Here is a 19,139-nt window from a genome sequence, read left to right as displayed (position 1 = left end):
CTCCAGAACTGTATGAAAATAAATTGCTGTTGTTTATGCCACCTAGTCCATGGTATTCTGTTACACTGGTCTGAGCTTACGGACACAGCAGGAGATCCTGATGCTGCTGCTTCAGGAACTATACTTCGAGAAGCATTTCTGCAGTCCTCCTGATGGGTCTCCTTGCCAACCTGGCTTGCGTGCCTTGCTGACATGCTTTCCTCTCCTTCCTATACTCAAAATTTAGACATCCTTAAAAGCCCATACTTATAGAAAAAAATACTTATATTTTGGGCCATGCTTCTTCTCTGAAGCCTCTCAGCTCTCCTGCCCACAGTAATTTCTCCCTCCTCTAAAAGCCCCTAGTACTTTGCCTTTAGATCTACCGGATATTTAGCATAAACTAACTTGTATGATTATTTTTCCCTTTATGTAGTTGTTATAGCTTCACTGTAAGCTTTCCTCAGGATAGATACTTTTTCCCATGTCTCACACCCAGCATAGTGCTTTGCCATGGCAAGAGTGAGATGTATTATTATTCGGCAATCATGGCATATATGGAGAAGTTCATAGGAACTGCAGGTGTGTTTCCTTCAGGTGTCTGTGTCATAGGTTTTCTCTAACCCTCTGTGAGCCTCTTGGTAATGCAAAGCTGCAGTTCACAGGGAAATGTGTTTATTGGTTTCTTTACATTGCTGCATTTAAAGAGTTCTTGTTCATGTCTGGAGAAGAAAGCAGTACTTTCTAGACAGAACATCTAATAATGATGATGATGCAGTAAGAATTGACATTCGTTGAGAGTTTGCTGTGCACTGTTTCATATGTATTTCCATCTGTGATCCTCCCAGCAACCCAATGGACTTAGGAATTACTATGCTAGCCATTTTCCAGATGGGAAAACAGACTTAGATTAAGTGATTGATCCTAAGGTCATGTAGCCAAGCAGAGGCAAAGGAGATGCTTGGGCTGTGACTGCATGGTTACTCCTGTCTTAATCAACCTCTCAGTTCTTTGTCCGCTTTTCTCCATGAATGAGAGCACTATATGCCAGAGGTTCATACAAGCTTGACCTCCAACCTTTAGAATTTAGTCACTATTTCCATGCCATATAACACAGTTCATATTTCTTTTTCTAAGCTAAACCAAATACTTAATAACAGGCTTAATTTCTAGTACCAAGGGGTAACTGAAGAAGATAATATCCCACATCTTTTCTCAGAAGTTAGTTATAAAGGGCATATGGAGCTTGTGAGGCAATAGTCTGTGGTTTTTCTATTAATGCCACTGATCCCATTGGTCACAAAACCTGTTATCAGTAAATAAAAAACAGACGTTATGGCTTGGTACAGAGATATTGTATTGCATTTTGTTTTTTTGACTCGGTGATTTGTAAAATGTTTTTCTGACATCTTAGTTTGTCAGCATTTCCATAAACTTCCCAACTAATTCTAACTTCTGTTTTACTTTCCAATCAGACCTTAAACAAAAATAATAGCAATAACAAAATACATTGAAAAATATCATAGTTACCTATAATAAAGTGTTAGATTATTTTGAAAATACCCGTTTTATTAAAAAAAGGAAAAAAATACCTGTTTTATCATTGGCTTAGCATTTGCTTGATTTTAATCAATGCATTACACAATTACTCTGATAAATTTCTTCATTAAATAAGTTTTATAAATTATTCAATTGCATATACACATATAACATTTATATGTATGTAAATGTAAGGTGCTTGTGTGTGTATGTGTGTGTGTGTGTGTGTGTGTAGTTCCCACTCTAATTATCCTATCCCCAGAGCTATTTTGAGATCTTTTGAAACCTGAGGAGGAAGTTTAAATGGGCTGTTTATTTTAGCACACAGATTTCAATCCAAGGCCCTGATAGACTTCAAAATCTACCACCTTGGGTTAATTATGCTTTGGAATTCAATTAAACTAATTTACTTTACATAGTTCTTCATATTTCTTTTAAGTTTTTATTTAAATTCCAGTTAACACAGTGTAATATTAGTTTCAGGTGTACAATATGGTGATTTAACACTTCCATACAACACCTGGACCTCATCACAAGTGCACTCCTTAATCCTCATCACCTATTTTACTCATCCCTGCACCCACCACCCCTAGGGTAAACATCAGCTTATTCTCTAGAGTTAAACGTCTGTTTTGTGGTTTGCCTATTTCTTCCCTTTGTTTGGTCTCTTAAATTCCACTTATGAATGAAATCATATGATAATTGTCTTTCTCTGACTGACATTTCCTATAGCATAATCCTCTCTAGCTCCATCCATGTGATTGCAAATGGAAAGATCTAATTCTTTTTGGTGCCTAACATTCCATTGTGTGTGTGTGTGTGTGTGTGTGTGTGTGTGTGTGTGTATGTATGTATATATATATTGTGTGTGTGTATATATATATATATATATATATATATATATATATATATATAGTATATACCACATCTTCTATATGTTCATCAGTTGATGGGCACTTGACTGTTGCCATAATTTGGCTACTGTAGATAACACAGCTATAAACACTGGAGTGCATGTATCCCTCTGAATTAGTACTTTTTGCTTTCTTTGGGTAAATACCTAGTAGTGTGAGTGCTAGATCAAAGGGTAGTTCTATTTTTAATTTTTTTGAGGAAACTCCATACTGTTTTTCAGAGTGGCTACATCATTTGCATTCCCACCAATGGGTGCAAGAGGGTTCCCCTTTATCCACATCCTTGACAACACCTGTTGGTTCTTACGTTGATTTTAGCCATTCTGACAGGTGTGAGGTGGTATCTTATTGCAGTTTGATTTGCATTTCCCTGATGATGAGTGATGTTGAGCATCTTTTCATGTGTCTGTTAGCCATCTGTATGTCTTCTTTAGGAAAATGTCTATTCATGTCTTCTATTTTTTAATAGGATTATTAGTTTTTGGTGTTGAGTTTTAGTAGTTCTTCATATGATTCAAAAAGAAATACTGGGACATTTTTGGACAATTTAAAAGTGCAGAGAATTATAAGCAGGTAGGAAAAAAGTCCACCATAATTTTACCACACAGAAGTAAATGCTGCTTTATTTTGGAATCTTAAAAAAGAAATTTATTATCCTAAATCTTTACTAATTTAACAAGGTTTCTTTCACTAGCCCATGCCCATTGTACTGCTGAACTACATTGTGAATCTACTTGTGTCTCTCCATCACTGTTCAGCCCAGCTTCCAAATTGTCTGTCTGCTTCCTTCTTATCTCCCTTTAGTCTTTTTTCTGAGATGTCAGAAAAACATTGTACTTTTCACATTGCCCCCTTGCTCAAATCATCTCAGTGGCATCATCTATTGCTCTTGGGCAAAATGAATGTCTCAAAAGAATACCCAGAGGCACTGTGGAATATCAGACCAATAATTTGAAGATCTCTGTTTGGCTTTGCAGCATTGTTCTGAGACACAAGTGAGAAAAAGGTATTTGAAGATGCCTAAAATCTGTAGTAAACTCCAAGTGTGAGTACTTATTATTTAAATTTTTGAATGTAATGCCAAATGTCAAGTGTTTTGCTTCACATAGCAAAACAAAAAAAAGGTTAATTTTGTTTAATTTTAGAAAAATATACATTACTACCAGATTCATTTTAAAAAATATAGGCCTTTGAAAGGCAAGTAACAGAGAACACTTAATGTTAGAAAACAAGGTTCTAATACTACTGATATTCTTCATGGCCTTGGAATGAGATCTGGTTCTCACCTAACAGAAATGAAAAGATGGACCACACAAACACAGTTGTTGATTTTATATGAGTATTATGAGGACAATATCTTTCAACTATTCATGTTAAAAAAAAACAAACGAAGAAACAATGAAAGTTCATCTGTTCTGATGTACAAATACATAAATTATTAGTGCACTAAGAATAACAATTTCCCCATTGCAAGACTTACAACAAATACCTGCTTATTCTGAACTGTGAGAGCTCTCTAATTTTGCAAATTATTTTACCAATGACTCCCACTTGTCTCAATTTGACATCAGGTTTCCAGAAAAGTTGAGATGCTGGGCAAGATAAATTGCATTTTGAGAAATAGAGATCTGGGACTCTGATGCCCTGGCCAGAGTGTAATGGAAATATTCCTGGGGATGAAAAACTAATATGCTATTTTTTTTTCATTCTAGACAGCTCAGTCATCGAAATGTGATATTTTGTCTCTAAAGAGAATTATTTTAATGTATTAATCTTTGATGACCCAAAGGAGAGTCACCATAAAAGAAAAACCTAGCAAAGCCATGAAATTTTGCCTTTGTATCAGCCAAAGCATCAATAGCAAACAGTAATTTTGGATAGTTTAAGAAAGTGTTTATGAAGGTTTAGGTGGGAATTTAGAGAAGACAAGAGTAGTGGAGCTTTTAACACCAATAGTCCATAAAATATGAGGGACAGAAGTAGCTACTGGGATCTAGAACAGAATTCTCTAAGGAAAGTTACTTTGAAAGAACACAGCCTGAACAGACCATGCCCAAAGGGAGCCTGGAGAATGAATATTTGGCTTAACTCTTTCTCCTATGGAGCTTTAGAGGAGCTCCCTATTGGCTGACCCAATGGGAAACAAGGAGTAAGAAAGTTCATAGCTGTAACCTGTAGAACCCAGCCTTCTGGGAAGAATAGGGTATATTTGGAGGGGCAAATGGAAAACATTTAGCTCAGCCTCTCATTGCAGTTCATTGAGCATCTAGCACAAAGGGTGAGATGTAAATCCTCCTAAAAATGAATCAATATATGAAAGCATATGTGAATCTGTTACTGGCCTAAACTAAAAGCAGTCATATTTTGATATTTTTTTCCTGGTTGCTTTTGAGTTTTATGAAATGGATTAAATAAAACATGATTTCAATACTTTAATGAAAATTAGTAATTCTATTCTCTCCATCTAACTTTACACCTCACTTTGTATATCTCTAGGGACACTTAGTACCTTTTACTTTGTATGAAAACTATTGAACAGTATCAGCCATAAAACTGTAAGCTTTTTTCCTAAGTGGGGACACACATACCTGCACACAAACTTTGGGTACTCTGCAATGTCTAGCACAGGGCTGTGAACATTCTTTTAGTAAAAGTTTGTTGAAAGGTTTGTATATGAGGACTATATCATATTACATATTTTTTAATTTCCTGCATTTAATTTTCTACCATTCAATGTTCTGAAATTCACTGAGCATCTATTTTGTATCTAGCATTGTTTAAGCACATAGATTTTTAAGGATGAGTAAGCAAGGTCTCTGTCCTCCTACAGCTTACACTGGGATAGAAATATAAACTAGCAATCATGATATGACTCAGTGTGCTAGGGAGTGTTAAAAATGATATTTCTTATGGATGGGGAACAAGGGCATTGAAGATTAGAATAGGGAAGTTAATTCAAAGCCACAATATCCTACACCCAGACACAGTAAATTCTAGAGGAATGAAATCAGGCTATATTGGAAAGGGATTTCTGAAAGCTGTATGCATTTTCTTATATTCAACTTGAATTTTTCCAATGTAATTACTTCCAATTAATATTTAAAAGGGGTTCTGGGGCAGCCCTGGTGGCACTGTGGTTTAGCGCCGCCTGCAGCCCGGGGTATGATCCTGAAGACCCGGGATCGAGTCCAGCATGGGGTTCCCTGCATGGGGCCTGCTTCTCCCTCTGCCTGTGTCTCTGCCTCTCTCTCGCTCTCGCTATGTCTCTATGAATAAATAAATAAATATTTTAAAAAAATAAAATAAAAAAAATAAAAGGGGTTCTGGACATTGAGCATGCCCGGTAATTGCAACCAGAATGAGGACAAACTGGCAAGCAAAGGAAGAAGTTAGAAGTTTGGCAACAGTTGGTTGTGGATATGAAAAAAATATTATTTCCTGTAGAGAAGGGAGATTTAGTCATACTTAAATTAAAAGGAAGAAGCCTGAAGTAAACTCAGTTATTTAAAACTAGAGAGAAGAAAGCATGGACTCTAGAAAGTAATATATATTCTGATTTCTTTTCTGATTAAGTATGAGATAGTGGGAAGCGCATCATTTCTGCCTCTTATCTACAGGACTTCAAGTTTTTTAATCTACTTGTGACTCCATTTCTTTTTCTTTTGAAGATTTTATTTATTTATTCATGAGAGACACAGAGAGAGGCAGAGACATAGGCAGAGGGAGAAGCAGTCTCCCCATAGGGAGCCTAATGTGGGACTAGATCCCAGGACCCCAGGATCACACCCTGAGCTGAAGGCAGATGCTCAACCACTGAGCCACCCATGTGTCCTTACTTGTGACCCTATTTCTTAAATGTTACTGGCTTCAGAGAATTCTTGGAAATAACTATATAGTGGTAGACAACTTACTGGCTACATAATATTGCTCAGCATTATAGTGACCTTACCTGACATTTGCCATTTCTACTTTGGGAAAGGATTCAGCATACTCAGAACCATATCACATCACCATTCCTATTAAAGTTATTTGTGTACAGCTGGGCTGAAGAGCCTCATCCAGCTTTGAATGTTATCAGACCAACTATAACATCTGAAGAGCCAAGTGTCATACATTCTCATTTTTTCCCCTGCACTACTAAAACATGCTAACATCTCCTCTTGGAAGGCAGCACTAGCTAGTTGAATTCCACTGTCTCTGGGATAAAACAGTTGCATAAATCTTTTAGATGGGATTCCAGATCTCTGGCTACCTCTGAAAGGCTTGTCAGCTAAAATGAGAAACCATCTCTGACTGTGCTTTCCAAGCAGTATTAAATTGAAGATGGCCAAGTGGATTTTAATGTTACTTCCCCATGTAAGCTGAGGCTATCTCTTGGTGTTTTCACCCACAGGTGACATCCAGTAAGTCATTTCTTTTTTTTTTTTTTCTTTTTTCTTGTTGTTAAAGATTTTATTTATTCACGAGAGACAGAGAGAGAGAGAGAGAGAGAGAGAGAGAGAGGCAGGCAGAGGGAGAGGCAGGCTCCATGCAGGGAGCCCGACATGGGACTCGATCCTGGGTCCCCAGGATCAGGCCCTGGGCCAAAGGTGGCACTAAACTGCTAAGCCACCCAGGCTGCCCCCAGTAAGTCATTTCTTTATTCTGAAACCACTTATTTTGTGAAGTAAATATTATTAATGTTAAGTTCTACATTTCTGATAAGATCCTTTCTACAATGAGCCATTTCAGAAGAGTTTCTTTTCTACTTATGGACATAACTTCCATAGTCTGTAAAACCTAATTAGAGATAATTAATGCCTTATACATAATGTATATATTGAAGCATATTCACAGATTCCAAATGTGAATCAGTAGCGATCTGATTTCCATTTCAGATTTAAATACATTATACTCTACTTTTGCAGGAAGCAGGTCATTAAAATGATCAAAAGGATCTGACTTTTTAAATAAGCAGGGTCTCAAACATGTTGCTTATAAAATGTTAATAGGACAGATCATAGAATAAAATATTTCATATATTTTAATTCACATAGTCATTAGATTTAATTTTTTCTTTATGAGCCAGTTGTAACTTAGACATAAATATCCTTTTGTCTGTAAAGTTTTTGAGATTCAGGTTTCTCAAGCTCTTATAAAAGCTTAGATAAGGAAACAGAATATGACACAGAGTAGCTCAGCAATTAATCATGCTGTGCCTCATTCCAAATTGTATTATCCATTGAAAAAAATTCTGCTTAATATGTTAAACTTTTATACATTTTTCACTGTCTGGTACTGCATGAAATATTCAAAGAGCCCTTGATATAATGAAATAGTTCTTAGAAAAGTTTTTCTTACTACTGTAATCAAGATGCAAGGAGAGAATTTTGTACCAGCTTCTAAAACTGTAAGTAATATATCCCTAAAAAACAACAGCAGCAAAAATAGAATTTTTTAAGCTAACTACCCAATCTAAACCACTGTATCAACTGTAAGAGGAAGAATAGGTACTATTACAAATATTAAAATAGTTTCTAATATTATTAGAAATTCTGTTCTGTTCTGATTATTACACAAACCTATTACAATATTTCTGTATATGTTAATGGTACAGAGAAATCTAAGGCATTTTCAACTATATATATTGATCAAAAATTGGTAGTGATATGAATTTTGTTTTAAAAGCAAAATATTGGGAATCCCTGGGTGGCCCAGCGGTTTGGCGCCTGCCTTTGGCCCAGGGCGCGATCCTGGAGACCCGGGATCGAATCCCATGTCAGGCTCCCGGTGCATGGAGCCTGCTTCTCCCTCTGCCTGTGTCTCTGCCTCTCTCTCTCTCTGTGTGTGTGACTATCATAAATAAATAAAAAATTAAAAAAAATAAATAAAAGCAAAATATTTTTTTTTACTAATAAAAATGAACCATGGGTGTTCTTGACATTTTTATTTTTTTATTTAAAAATTTTTTTAAAGATTTTATTTATTCCTGAGAGACCACAGAGAGAGAGAAAGAGAGGCAGAGACAGGCAGAGGGAGAAGCACGCTCCATTAAGGGACCCCGACGTGGGACTGGATCCCAGGACTCCAGGATCAGGCCCTGGGCTGAAGGCAGGCACTAAACCACTGAGCCACCTGGGCATCCCAACATAGTGGGATTTTTAAATTAACAGCACAGGTAGATATTTTGCTGGACAGTTTTTATATCCAGAATACCTTCCTCTTTCTACCACCTCATGACTCAGTTTACTCACTGGCCTTTCTGCCTTTCCTGTCTTCTCATGTTAAAATTTTTCCCTCTTATTTTTTAAAATATTTCATTTGTTTGACAGAGAGAGAGAGAGAAAGAGAGAGAGAGAGAGCGCGCACAAACTGAGGGAATAGCAGGCAGAGGGGGAAGGAGAAGCAGGCTCCCTGCTAAGCAGAGAGCCTAATGTGGGGCTCAATCCCAGGACCCTGGGATCATTACCCGAGTCAAACGCAGACACTTAACCACTGGGTCACCCAGGTGCTCCTTCTTCCCCCTTCTGACATGACCTACATTACAATATTTCTCACTTTTCAGCCTCAATATTACTGCCATTGTGAGATAGATGAATTTTTGTTGTAGAAAGCTTTTCTGTGCACCATATTTAGCAACTTCCCTGGCCTCCACTCACTAGATACCAGCAAGACAACCAAAACTCTCCAGATATTGTCAAATGTCCTTAGGGAGCCAAACTACCCTGCTGGAAAATTGCCATGTTAGAGCAACTGGTATATATAACATCATGTTCAGTTTTGAATATATGCTTCAATGCATGAAACTTCATTCAGAGGTGATATTCAGGAAATATTTATAAAGTGAATACAGAATAAGCTGGTGCTTCACTACTGTAGTTCATTGCTAGAATAATAAACATGCTATTCTTATAAAATGAACTATCAGTTTCACTTGAGGACTTAATAGTTCTATATCCATTTTGGATCGGCTTATTTTCCAATCTTTGGAATAGAAAGAGAAGACAGTGTTTTTCCAAATTGATAGTTCTCATTTGAACTCTGTGGTTCATAAATTTCTAATGGGACTCAATCTCTAGCAGTTTTTTCTTCTTTTTTATTACTAGAGAAAGATGACATCTAAATTTATTCCAAGACAAAGAAGAAGGAAATGAAGGTGAAAATGGGAGAGAAAGGATAAAAGGAAAAAAGAGATAGGAAGGAAAGAAGTGAGCAAGACACAGTAGATTATACTATACTTATAAAATCTATTTAAGACAAAATTGAATTAAGGGATGACTGGGTGGCTCAGCAGTTGAACATCTGTCTTCAGCTCAGGGCATGATCCTGGGATCCGGGATCAAGTCTCACCATGGGCTCCTGAGGGGAGCCTACTTCTCCCTTTGTTTATGTCTCAGCTTCTCTCTGTGTCTCTCAGGAATAAATAAATAAATCTTTTTTAAAAAAGATAAAGTTGAATTAAGATATACAATTTTGTTTTTGATTTTGATGTAATTTTTTTAAAAAACCCTTTTATTCCTGTAACAGTTTTTAAGCACATAAAAAGTGAAATGTTGGTCAGATATCATATAGAGAACATCTGGGTAACCACCACCAGGTCAAGATACAGCCAACTGCCAGCCCCTCAGAAGTCCTTAGTTCCTACTCCCCAGAGAGAGCTGCTCTCTTTACTTCACAGAAATCCTTTCCTTGCTGTGTGGTGGTGTTTTACTGTGTATCCCTAAACACTACAGTTTAGCTTTTGGAATTTTTACAAATTTAATCATTCAATATATATTCTGTAGTATCTGGTTGCTTTTATTGAACATTTTGTTTGTTCTGATTCATCCATGTTGTGTGTAACTGTAGCTGTGTAGGTTTATAGGTAAATAGGATTTCATTATATGAATATGCCACAATTTATTTTACTGTTCAGCTGTTAATGGACAATTTTTTTTTCCTGTGACTTTTGTTATATGTGTCTTCTGGTACACATGCACACACGTTTCTTTTGGATTTGCACCTAGGAGTTGAATTGCTAGGTCATGGGGAAGGCAAATCCTCTACTTTAGTAAATACCAACTGTTTTCCCATTTATGCTCACACCAAGATTGATAACATACATATTTTGTGCGCTGTGACATCTATGCTAGAAGATGGGCTGTGTGCATATGAGTATGTATACACACATTCATGTATACCTATAAAAGTAAACCAAAGGTTTCATACACTCAAATTTCTGGGAATAGAACTGCAACTCTATATGATGTATTTGAATTATATTCATATTTTAAAGTCTGGAACATCTTGAGGGATGATGGATTCAAGTAAGTAATGTTTTGAATATTTCTGTATCTCTTGACAACCCCTCATGAGCTCAACTCTTTTTTTCCTTTCTCGAATTATCCCAAGATGTAACCTGGGTTAGCACAGCACATTGAAAGGAATATTTGTAGCATTTACTTGGGAACTCTCAGAGACCACAGTGTTAAAGACAGGTGAAGGACCTACCTAGTACATACCTTGGTATTAAGGCAAAGCACCTACCTTTGATGTAGTTAGAAAAGTTCAAATATCCATGAAGAAACACAGACAAGTCTGGAGCATTTGTATCCCAGGAACAAAAAAAATCTGTATGCTTTCTTTTCTGAGGATTCCTCATGAATGAAGACAGTATTCTCATATTCATTTTTATTATTTCTGTGGCACAATTTATTATGTTCTAGAGTTTGAGCTTGCATTTGGCTCTTTGTGACTCATACTGACATTTTCAATAATCTTTCAGAAATGCTGGATCTTAAATGCATATAATTACCAAAATATGATAAATCACAAAGCAACTTGAAAGACAGGCTGCTTACCAGTAATATCCTAAAAGCATATGAGATGGGAAGTTTGCCACATGGAACAGATCAGAGTTTCCAATAAAATGCTTGTCTTTTGGTCCATTTCAAAGTAAAAGTTATAATTTCTTTCATGTAAAATGAGATTTCCCTTCTGGAAATACCAAAGCAGGAGATTTTATATTTAAAGTCAAGATTTGGGGAATTATCATCATACTTTGGAAATTACCAAGAGCAGCAAACACTACATCCATCTACTGAATTGAAGAGAGACTATCACAACTGTGGACATTCAAGACTAGGTTTTTGAAGTTAGAATCACCAAGAGTCAACCACTCTATACAGCTTGAGTATTAAGCATATCTTAATGTTATTGAAGTTATTTATAAAATTGTAATTCATGAGGGCTAAACACTTTGATAATTTTCTATTGCTCATAATCAATTCTTATTTATGACTTAATTTTTTGTAAAAATTATTAATAATATTTTTAATAATCTTACATCAAATTTTAGTTGTGTGAAGCTTACTCTATTCTCACATCCAATGTGTTACTTACTCTGTGAGGTCTGAGTGTCTATGAATTTCTTTATCAAGGCATCAGTAGTTTGGGTATAAAGACCAAGAGCATATCTCAGAGACTGAAGATCTGGGCTTTTCTCCAAGAAATTCTTTTTCAGGCCATTTCCTCCGGCATGAAAGTATTGCTAAAAAAAAAAATAAAATAATAATAATAATAATAATAATAATAATAATAATGTAAGCAGAAGGATTCATAAAGAAGTACTGAAGGAAGGATTTTATTGCTGTAATAGTGATGCTTAAATGGGATAATACAATATGATCAATGTGAAATAGTGAAAAGGGATAGTCCTACAGTTTCCTATTACTAAGTCATAAACCTATAATTCAGGTCCCTCCACTATCTCTGAATTGATGCTTTACATCACAGACCCCAGCTCCCTAAAGCTTAAGTTTTTTCCTCTCATAAGCATATGGGATCACGAAGATGCAGGGGTCGGAAGGCTTACAGAATGACAGGTTTAGGTAACAATTGTCAACAATTGGTTATTGGCTTGTTTCCAGAACATAAAAAAATATATATATATATATCCAGGGCTGTCAAAATTTCACAAGGAAGGTAGTACCTGGTCACGTATTGTCCAGATACTAGGCCAGGTGCCCACTGTTCCATGTTCCCCACTTTAAACACACAATAGTGCAGATATAGCCCAAACCAAGGATGCAGAGTGGTCTTTGAAAATGCAACATCCCATGAACCTTGTATCTGATAAATGCAATCAAAATATTACAATATCTATAGCTAAGCTACTAAGGAAGATACATGCTCTTTAGTAATAAATACAGTCATTGAGGGTTGTTAGCATTTTTCATGCTGTATTATGTACAGACATCACTTGGAAGGCAAAATATATACAAATAGGTAACAGAACAAAAGATACTTTTTCCCAATTATTTATAGATGATCACATATTTACAGTGTACTTTTAAGGTTAGACAAATGGTTCTCCCTCTCTCCTGGTACTGACAGTACTAAACTATACGCTCACTGCAACCTGTGGTCTAGGATTCTCACAGAATGACATATTTTGAGAAAGCTCAACTAATGATTCTGATGCACTCTCCTGACTGGCTATGTGTCATCTCTTTATCACACTCATTAAAAGTTTTGAGGTAAAACAATTCAATGAATTGAAAACTCATAAATATTTCAGTTTTCTCCCTAATTCAAGGGGAGATGCAGAAAAATATTCTGGGCATTTCTAGGTAGCTGATGCACTTTCAGAGTGTGAAGTAGAGAAGATTCAGGGCATAAGCCAGAGAAAGTAGGCAATGGGGATAGAATCTGAAGAAACACCCTTAAAAGTGCCTTAACTGATTCCAGCTAGGTACATTTTGAACACATGCTGTGCCGAAAGCAATCTGTTTATGATAAGGAGGCATAGAAAAATGGCAAAAGTCTGTTCCTTTTTAAGAGATGATGAGATATAATACTTAAAATTGTCCCTATACCTTGATCTTCCAAAAAAATGTTAAAATACTTTCATATGCAGAAAGTAGTTATTTACGATGGTGAGTCCAGAATTGTTTCAGGTGCCTTGATGGATCCAAAAATGTGATAGCTCCTGACTTCAGGAAACATGATAAGATATTTAAGGTGAAACTATGAAGCATATGAAATGGATGTACTGAGAGAGAAAAGTTCACCCCTACGAGGGAAGGAAGAGGGCTCCCTAGAGGTCTGTTTATGTAATGAACCAAGGAGCCATAAGATGAAATAACTCACCCTCATTGTATAGTGTAGCAGGGGGGTAAACTGAATCAGAAATAGGCACGATCCCTGGGCATGTGTGGGAACACATTTTGCTTCTCAACATTTTCAGACAAGCCTCATTCTTGTCAAACCTGAGCAAAAGTGCTAGAAGATTATGATAAAAAGAAATACAAGAAAAACGTTTTGCTATCTTTCAGGACTATGGAGAGTTGTTAGGAAAAACTGCAACAGATTTTGAAAGGGACAAAAAACATGAGTAGGTGTTATGTCTAGTGTGTCTGCCTGGGTTATCTTTGTTTTAAATTGTCTTTGAGCTATTTTAAAACTATAAATGATAGAAAGTGGATAATCATGTAAATGACTCTTGTCCACAGAAATGCAAACTATTTTTGGTGGGATGCAACTCATTATCTTTTTGTGGGTAGATTCTTTTTGCTTCTATTTGTAAGTTGATTTCAGTTTTCCTATTGCTTATCCTTCTCTGTGGTTCTTGGAGTTCTCCTATAAGCTAGTTGTAATACCTTCATGGTATCCTCATTCATTGATGAGTTAAATAACATTTTTGACAAGTTTTATAACTGCGTGAATGTCACAATTCGACTCTGTTTTAAAAACTGTTCTTTAATGGTGTATATAAAGCACCATGGTGACCACATCCACGTGGATGGGCACAGATTTTACTGGGCAGTTTGTGAGGATAGAACTATGGGCTTACACTAACAGCATCAGTGGTGGGGTCTGCCTTCCTGCCTGTTAACTCTGCCCCTGTCCCTTAACAAATATTTATTAAATCTGCATTGTAAACCAGACCTTGTGCTGAATGCCAAAGACATGAAGCCAAAGAGGTGCAGAGGTTGTTCTCAAAGAATTATAATCTAGTAGGATATGTAACCAAAATGTCAATGAATGATTCCAATAATGTTGCAGGTATCAGAAAAACAGTTTGAAAATACAGATAATGGGGGCGGCAAACATTTCTAGTGGGAAAGGAGTCAGTAAAGGCTTCCAACAAGGTGTCATCTTTGGCGTTTATCCGTTTTTTAGCACTGCCATTTTTAAATTCATCAGCCGCTAGATCATCTGTGGTACAAGAGAAAGAGGACAGCCCCATTTATGTAACCACGGGAAACTGTGGGAGTCTCAACTCAAGAAGAATTGAAGTCGTAGTTCTCATAATACAGTGCCTTGGTATAGTTTAAAATACACTGTTTGCTACGTAACTCTGTTCTCATCACTAAACTTATGGAGTCTGGGAACTAGAAATTGCCTCTAGGAAGTAGAGGGTCTGGAGAAGTTGAGATGACTTTGTACCTCTAAAGATTCACAAGGTTCATTAACATGTGAAAGGCACTGGGACCCACTGACTGGGAAAGAAGTCAGCTTCACCTTTCATTAACATACTTTTTAAAAAAATTATTTGGCTTAAAAGATAAAATTATTTGGCTTCAGGACACCTATCACATATGACATCTATTACACTCAGGGGACTGAAGTGTTCCATGAGATATGATTTAGGAAACCCTAGGAGGGAATAAGGTGACTAGACTTGATTAAGAATGGAGATATTTCTAAGGCTCTAGAAGGCTTCATGGAAGAAGAGAATTAGAATCAGGCTCTGAAGGCCTAGATGGTGTATTTATTCTTGAACCCTCATAATTGTATAGACGGACATGTTTTTACTCTCAAGAGTATTATTTTGTAGGCCTCTGGGACATGGAGAACTAACATGAGGTGAAAAAATAAACAATGAATGAGTTTGTTCCTGGGAAAAGCCTAAAGGCCCCCTAGAGGAGTTTTTGTTTATGATACTGAACTGACTTGACTTTCTCCTTTGTAGCCATCGGTTATTATGAGTCATTCTTCTAAAGGCTCTAGCAGGATCATAAGTGAACAGAAGATGTGTAAGGAAACGATGCTTTTTGTCTTTTGAGTGCATTGTATACTAGGAGACATTGCAAGACAAACCCTGGACAGAAGTTAGCAATTTTCAGAGAGAAAATAAGTTGCAAGATCCTAAGAAAGAACTAGCTTCCATTCACTAAGCACAGATAAATAACACAGGCCTATAACAGAGCAGAGGAAACTTCTATGCATGCAAATGCAAACTTGATGAAAATGTTATTTAATGGAACCCTTTTCACACAGTGTTCAGAACCTGGGTGACCACTCTTGGAACATGGGTCTATTTATTTCACTGGCACAGATAATAAGAAAGGGGGCTGCAATTACTGCATAGATCTTGGCATTCGGAGATTTCACATTCAGTTTTGACTCTACAAGAGACCCTAAAAGAAACACAAGAGTAGAATTTGTATTTTGCTGAGGCTTAGGTTTGAAGGATATAAACAGGAAGCTAGTGTGTAGGAGAGAATGTCTTAGCTATTAAACAAACCCCACTATCCACAGCTCAGTATAGCCTAGTTGATTTCTCTTGATTATAGTAAGCATTCAGTCAGGGGGATTATACGCTAGAGAAGAATTTGTATATAGGGATTTTATAGCCTTCTAGATTCCCTCATGAATATAAAAAGTGTTTTTCCCCATTGGTTCTAAACAACAACAACAACAACAACAACAAATTGAGAATCAGTTTCATGTTGTTCCGCTGCTGATAGCAGAGAAGCTCCAGTTTAATTTATTCTGATGTTTACTTAGATTAATACAAATTAGCAGACAGCAATTAGCAAAATAAGTTAGGACTAGCCATTTTCTTTCAAGAAAGGGGTTTTTATGAGAACTGCAGACAAATTGGCGGTTCACAGCCGTGAAGGATAAGGAGGTGAACTGGATGTTATTCTCTCTACCTTGAGCCCTGTCCAGGCTGATATGTTCACCATGTCTTGGACAAAGGCAGAAATCATGTTTTTAAAATGTAGAGTTGAGCCAAAGCTTGATGTTATTACTTTGAATGCCAGAATGTGGCTTCAGAAAAGATCTGGGCAGCCTGAAATCACAGGTCCACATTTACAGGATGGGATGACAAAAAAAAAAAAAAAGGGAAAAGACCTATATTTATGATAAAAAGTTTACTGCAAAGTACAGAATGTGTTACTGGCTTAATATCAGTAAAAAATTTAAAATCCATAAAGCTTCATTTTATTCTCAGATTTAACATGATTTAATAACATGACTGGGCAGCTACCAAAGATACTGAATTCTGATCATGTATCAATATACGTAGACAGATCAAGATGAAGAGTGTGATAGAGCAACAACATTCTCTGACAATTAGAACATAGGCGAAATATTATGGTCATTACAAATTTAATCCTAGGCTTCGTCGTTTATAAGTAATATGAAAAAGTAAAGGGCATCCAAAGGTAGAGGGCTAGGATTTTGTAAGGTCTAGAAGGCATGTCATTCAATAAAAGGCCATGGATAAATTGGGGAGGCATGATAGCTTTCTTCAATGTATGAAAGGCTATCATGTGGAAAAGGAAGTAGAATTATATTTTCAAAGGACAGAAGGACCAATGCAGAACTAAAAGTACCAGGGAAACAGATACTAGTTTGATATAAAGATAGACAACTTTTCCAATAATAAGTACATCTTAAAAATTGAAGCTGCTACTTGTGAGATAGTAAGGTCCCATAACTGGCCATCATTAAGTAGACTATAGGCCAACAACATTGTAGATGATGTCCTTCTATATGAGCAGGAAAAGGGAGTGGTTGGCTTATGTTTCGAATTATGATATTTTGGAATCTTTTGCCCCCCTTCAACTCTCTCCTTTTTACTTTATTCATTCTCTTTCCTCTATGCAATGTGATCTGTGCATAGATTATGAAACTTCAGAGAGTATAGATCCATTCATTTGCAGAACAGGAGCAGAAACATCCACCCTGCCTGACTCTGGTATTGTAATCATGAGATGAATTATTCAATCTGGAAGAGCTTTGTGAACTGTGGGATTCTCCTTGTGAGAAGATATGCTTAATTGGCAGAATAACCGCCCAGACTTGAGCCCTGCTTTGTTTCCTAAGCACAGTCCTTGTCTCCAGCAATTTACTAGCTATTTATTTCTATGCTCCTGCCACCATATCTAACTTCATTGTGGCAGTGAAAAACAGCCCTCCTGCTTGAGTTGCTGTTTTTCTCAGTGAAACCATGCTTTTCCAACCTCTCGGTTGAAAACTCAGAGTCACCTCACCCGTGCCCCACTTTGGGTTGCTAATTCCAGTGAGGCTCCCCTTCTTGTGTCATTAATATCCAGCTTTCCTTCTATTCCTAAAGCTACCATCCTAATGATAGCCCTCATCATACTATGCATTGAACTACTGTAACTGATCTCTGTGACTAAATCTTGAACTATTCCATACATTTTGCACATTTCTGTAAGATTTCCATGGCTAACATGGCAGTTTTAGTATGCCACATATTTACAAAATCATCAATGGTTCTTCTGTTATAGAATACACTGAGGTTGCAAAAGGATCTCCATATTTTCAATTCAAACACTTTCTGAAGCTTCATTTTACATGGCTTCATTGTCCAAACCTCCAGTTAAACCCAGACCATCAGGGAATAGTTTCATCATTGACTCCCAGCCCTCTGGTCTTGTGCCTTTCCATGAAGTTCTTAAGTTCTTTTCCCTTGATTATGTTCAAGTACTGAATCTTCCTTCAAGAAAAACTATTGTCTTTCCTATCCATCCTGTGAATTCCCATCTGTCCTTCAAGAACATTCTTCTAGCTTTTCCTGATTCCTCAAACTCACACTGATTGTTCCCTCTTCTGAATCTTTACCACTTTTTATTTGTGCCCCTTAATTGGCATCTGTAGCCCGTTACATATCTTACACTGTTTTTTTTTGTAAGTTAACATATATAATTATTTAATTTTAATGTGTCTTTTTCATATTTTAATCTGCACTAGAAACTCCTTGGAAAAACAAAAACAAAACAGCACTGCTTCCCAGAGGAGAGTCTCAAGGAGCAGTCAAGAATCCTATGGCATTTGTGTCCTTATAGAGAAAGAATGCTGAGCACAGAAAACCAGAAGGCCAGAGGGCAAAGCCATAAGGACTTTGACTATTGCTTGGAGCAGAGTCAGATTTAATCATTAGCTTCACTGAGAGAGAATCAAGAGATTAGGGAAGGAGTTGGGGGAAAACCTGACTGCACTAGAATATGTGGGATCGTGGGTTTAAGAGTAGAAAGAAGCTCATTCAAAAATAAACTAGTTTTCAGGTGATTTGATAATTACATTTATTAAGAGCTTTCTGTATGACAGGAGCTGCTTTAATTGTTTTACATTTAATTTTCAGACGTTAATTCCTTAAGCCCTATTATTCCCATAGGAGTGGACAGTGATTTACACATTCTAGTTTCTTTCTCTCTTAATCACTTACTATCCTGATACTGTAATCATTGCCAGTGGTATAATTCCCCATGTGGTTCCAAATATTTTGTTTACATCTGAATTTAAATATATATTCTGATATTTGCAGAGGCTTACACCCTAATATAGTGATACACCAGATTTAGTAACGTAAGGGTGGATGGTGAGGGAAGCTATTATTACATCTGAATGGAGGCTGAAAGATCTATGTATAAGTATCATTTTCTTTATCTTGAAGAACAACCAGAGATTTTGTTCTGTTTATTATAT

At 36.5% G+C, this 19,139-nt stretch overlaps 1 protein-coding gene across 1 annotated transcript in view; it reads right to left on the bottom strand.

The window, feature by feature from the left end:
- UNC13C (unc-13 homolog C) overlaps nt 1-19,139 on the bottom strand; it is a 542,478-nt gene that overhangs the window by 48,336 nt on the left and 475,003 nt on the right. The window contains 1 exon segment of the mRNA XM_038580464.1: nt 11,793-11,940. Within this exon segment, the coding sequence (XP_038436392.1) occupies nt 11,793-11,940 (148 nt within the window).

The sequence above is a fragment of the Canis lupus genome, chromosome 30, assembly GCF_011100685.1.
Source record: "Canis lupus familiaris isolate Mischka breed German Shepherd chromosome 30, alternate assembly UU_Cfam_GSD_1.0, whole genome shotgun sequence".
In the NCBI taxonomy this organism is placed as follows: Eukaryota; Metazoa; Chordata; class Mammalia; order Carnivora; family Canidae; genus Canis; species Canis lupus.
This window is presented reverse-complemented; position numbering and strand designations above follow the sequence as displayed.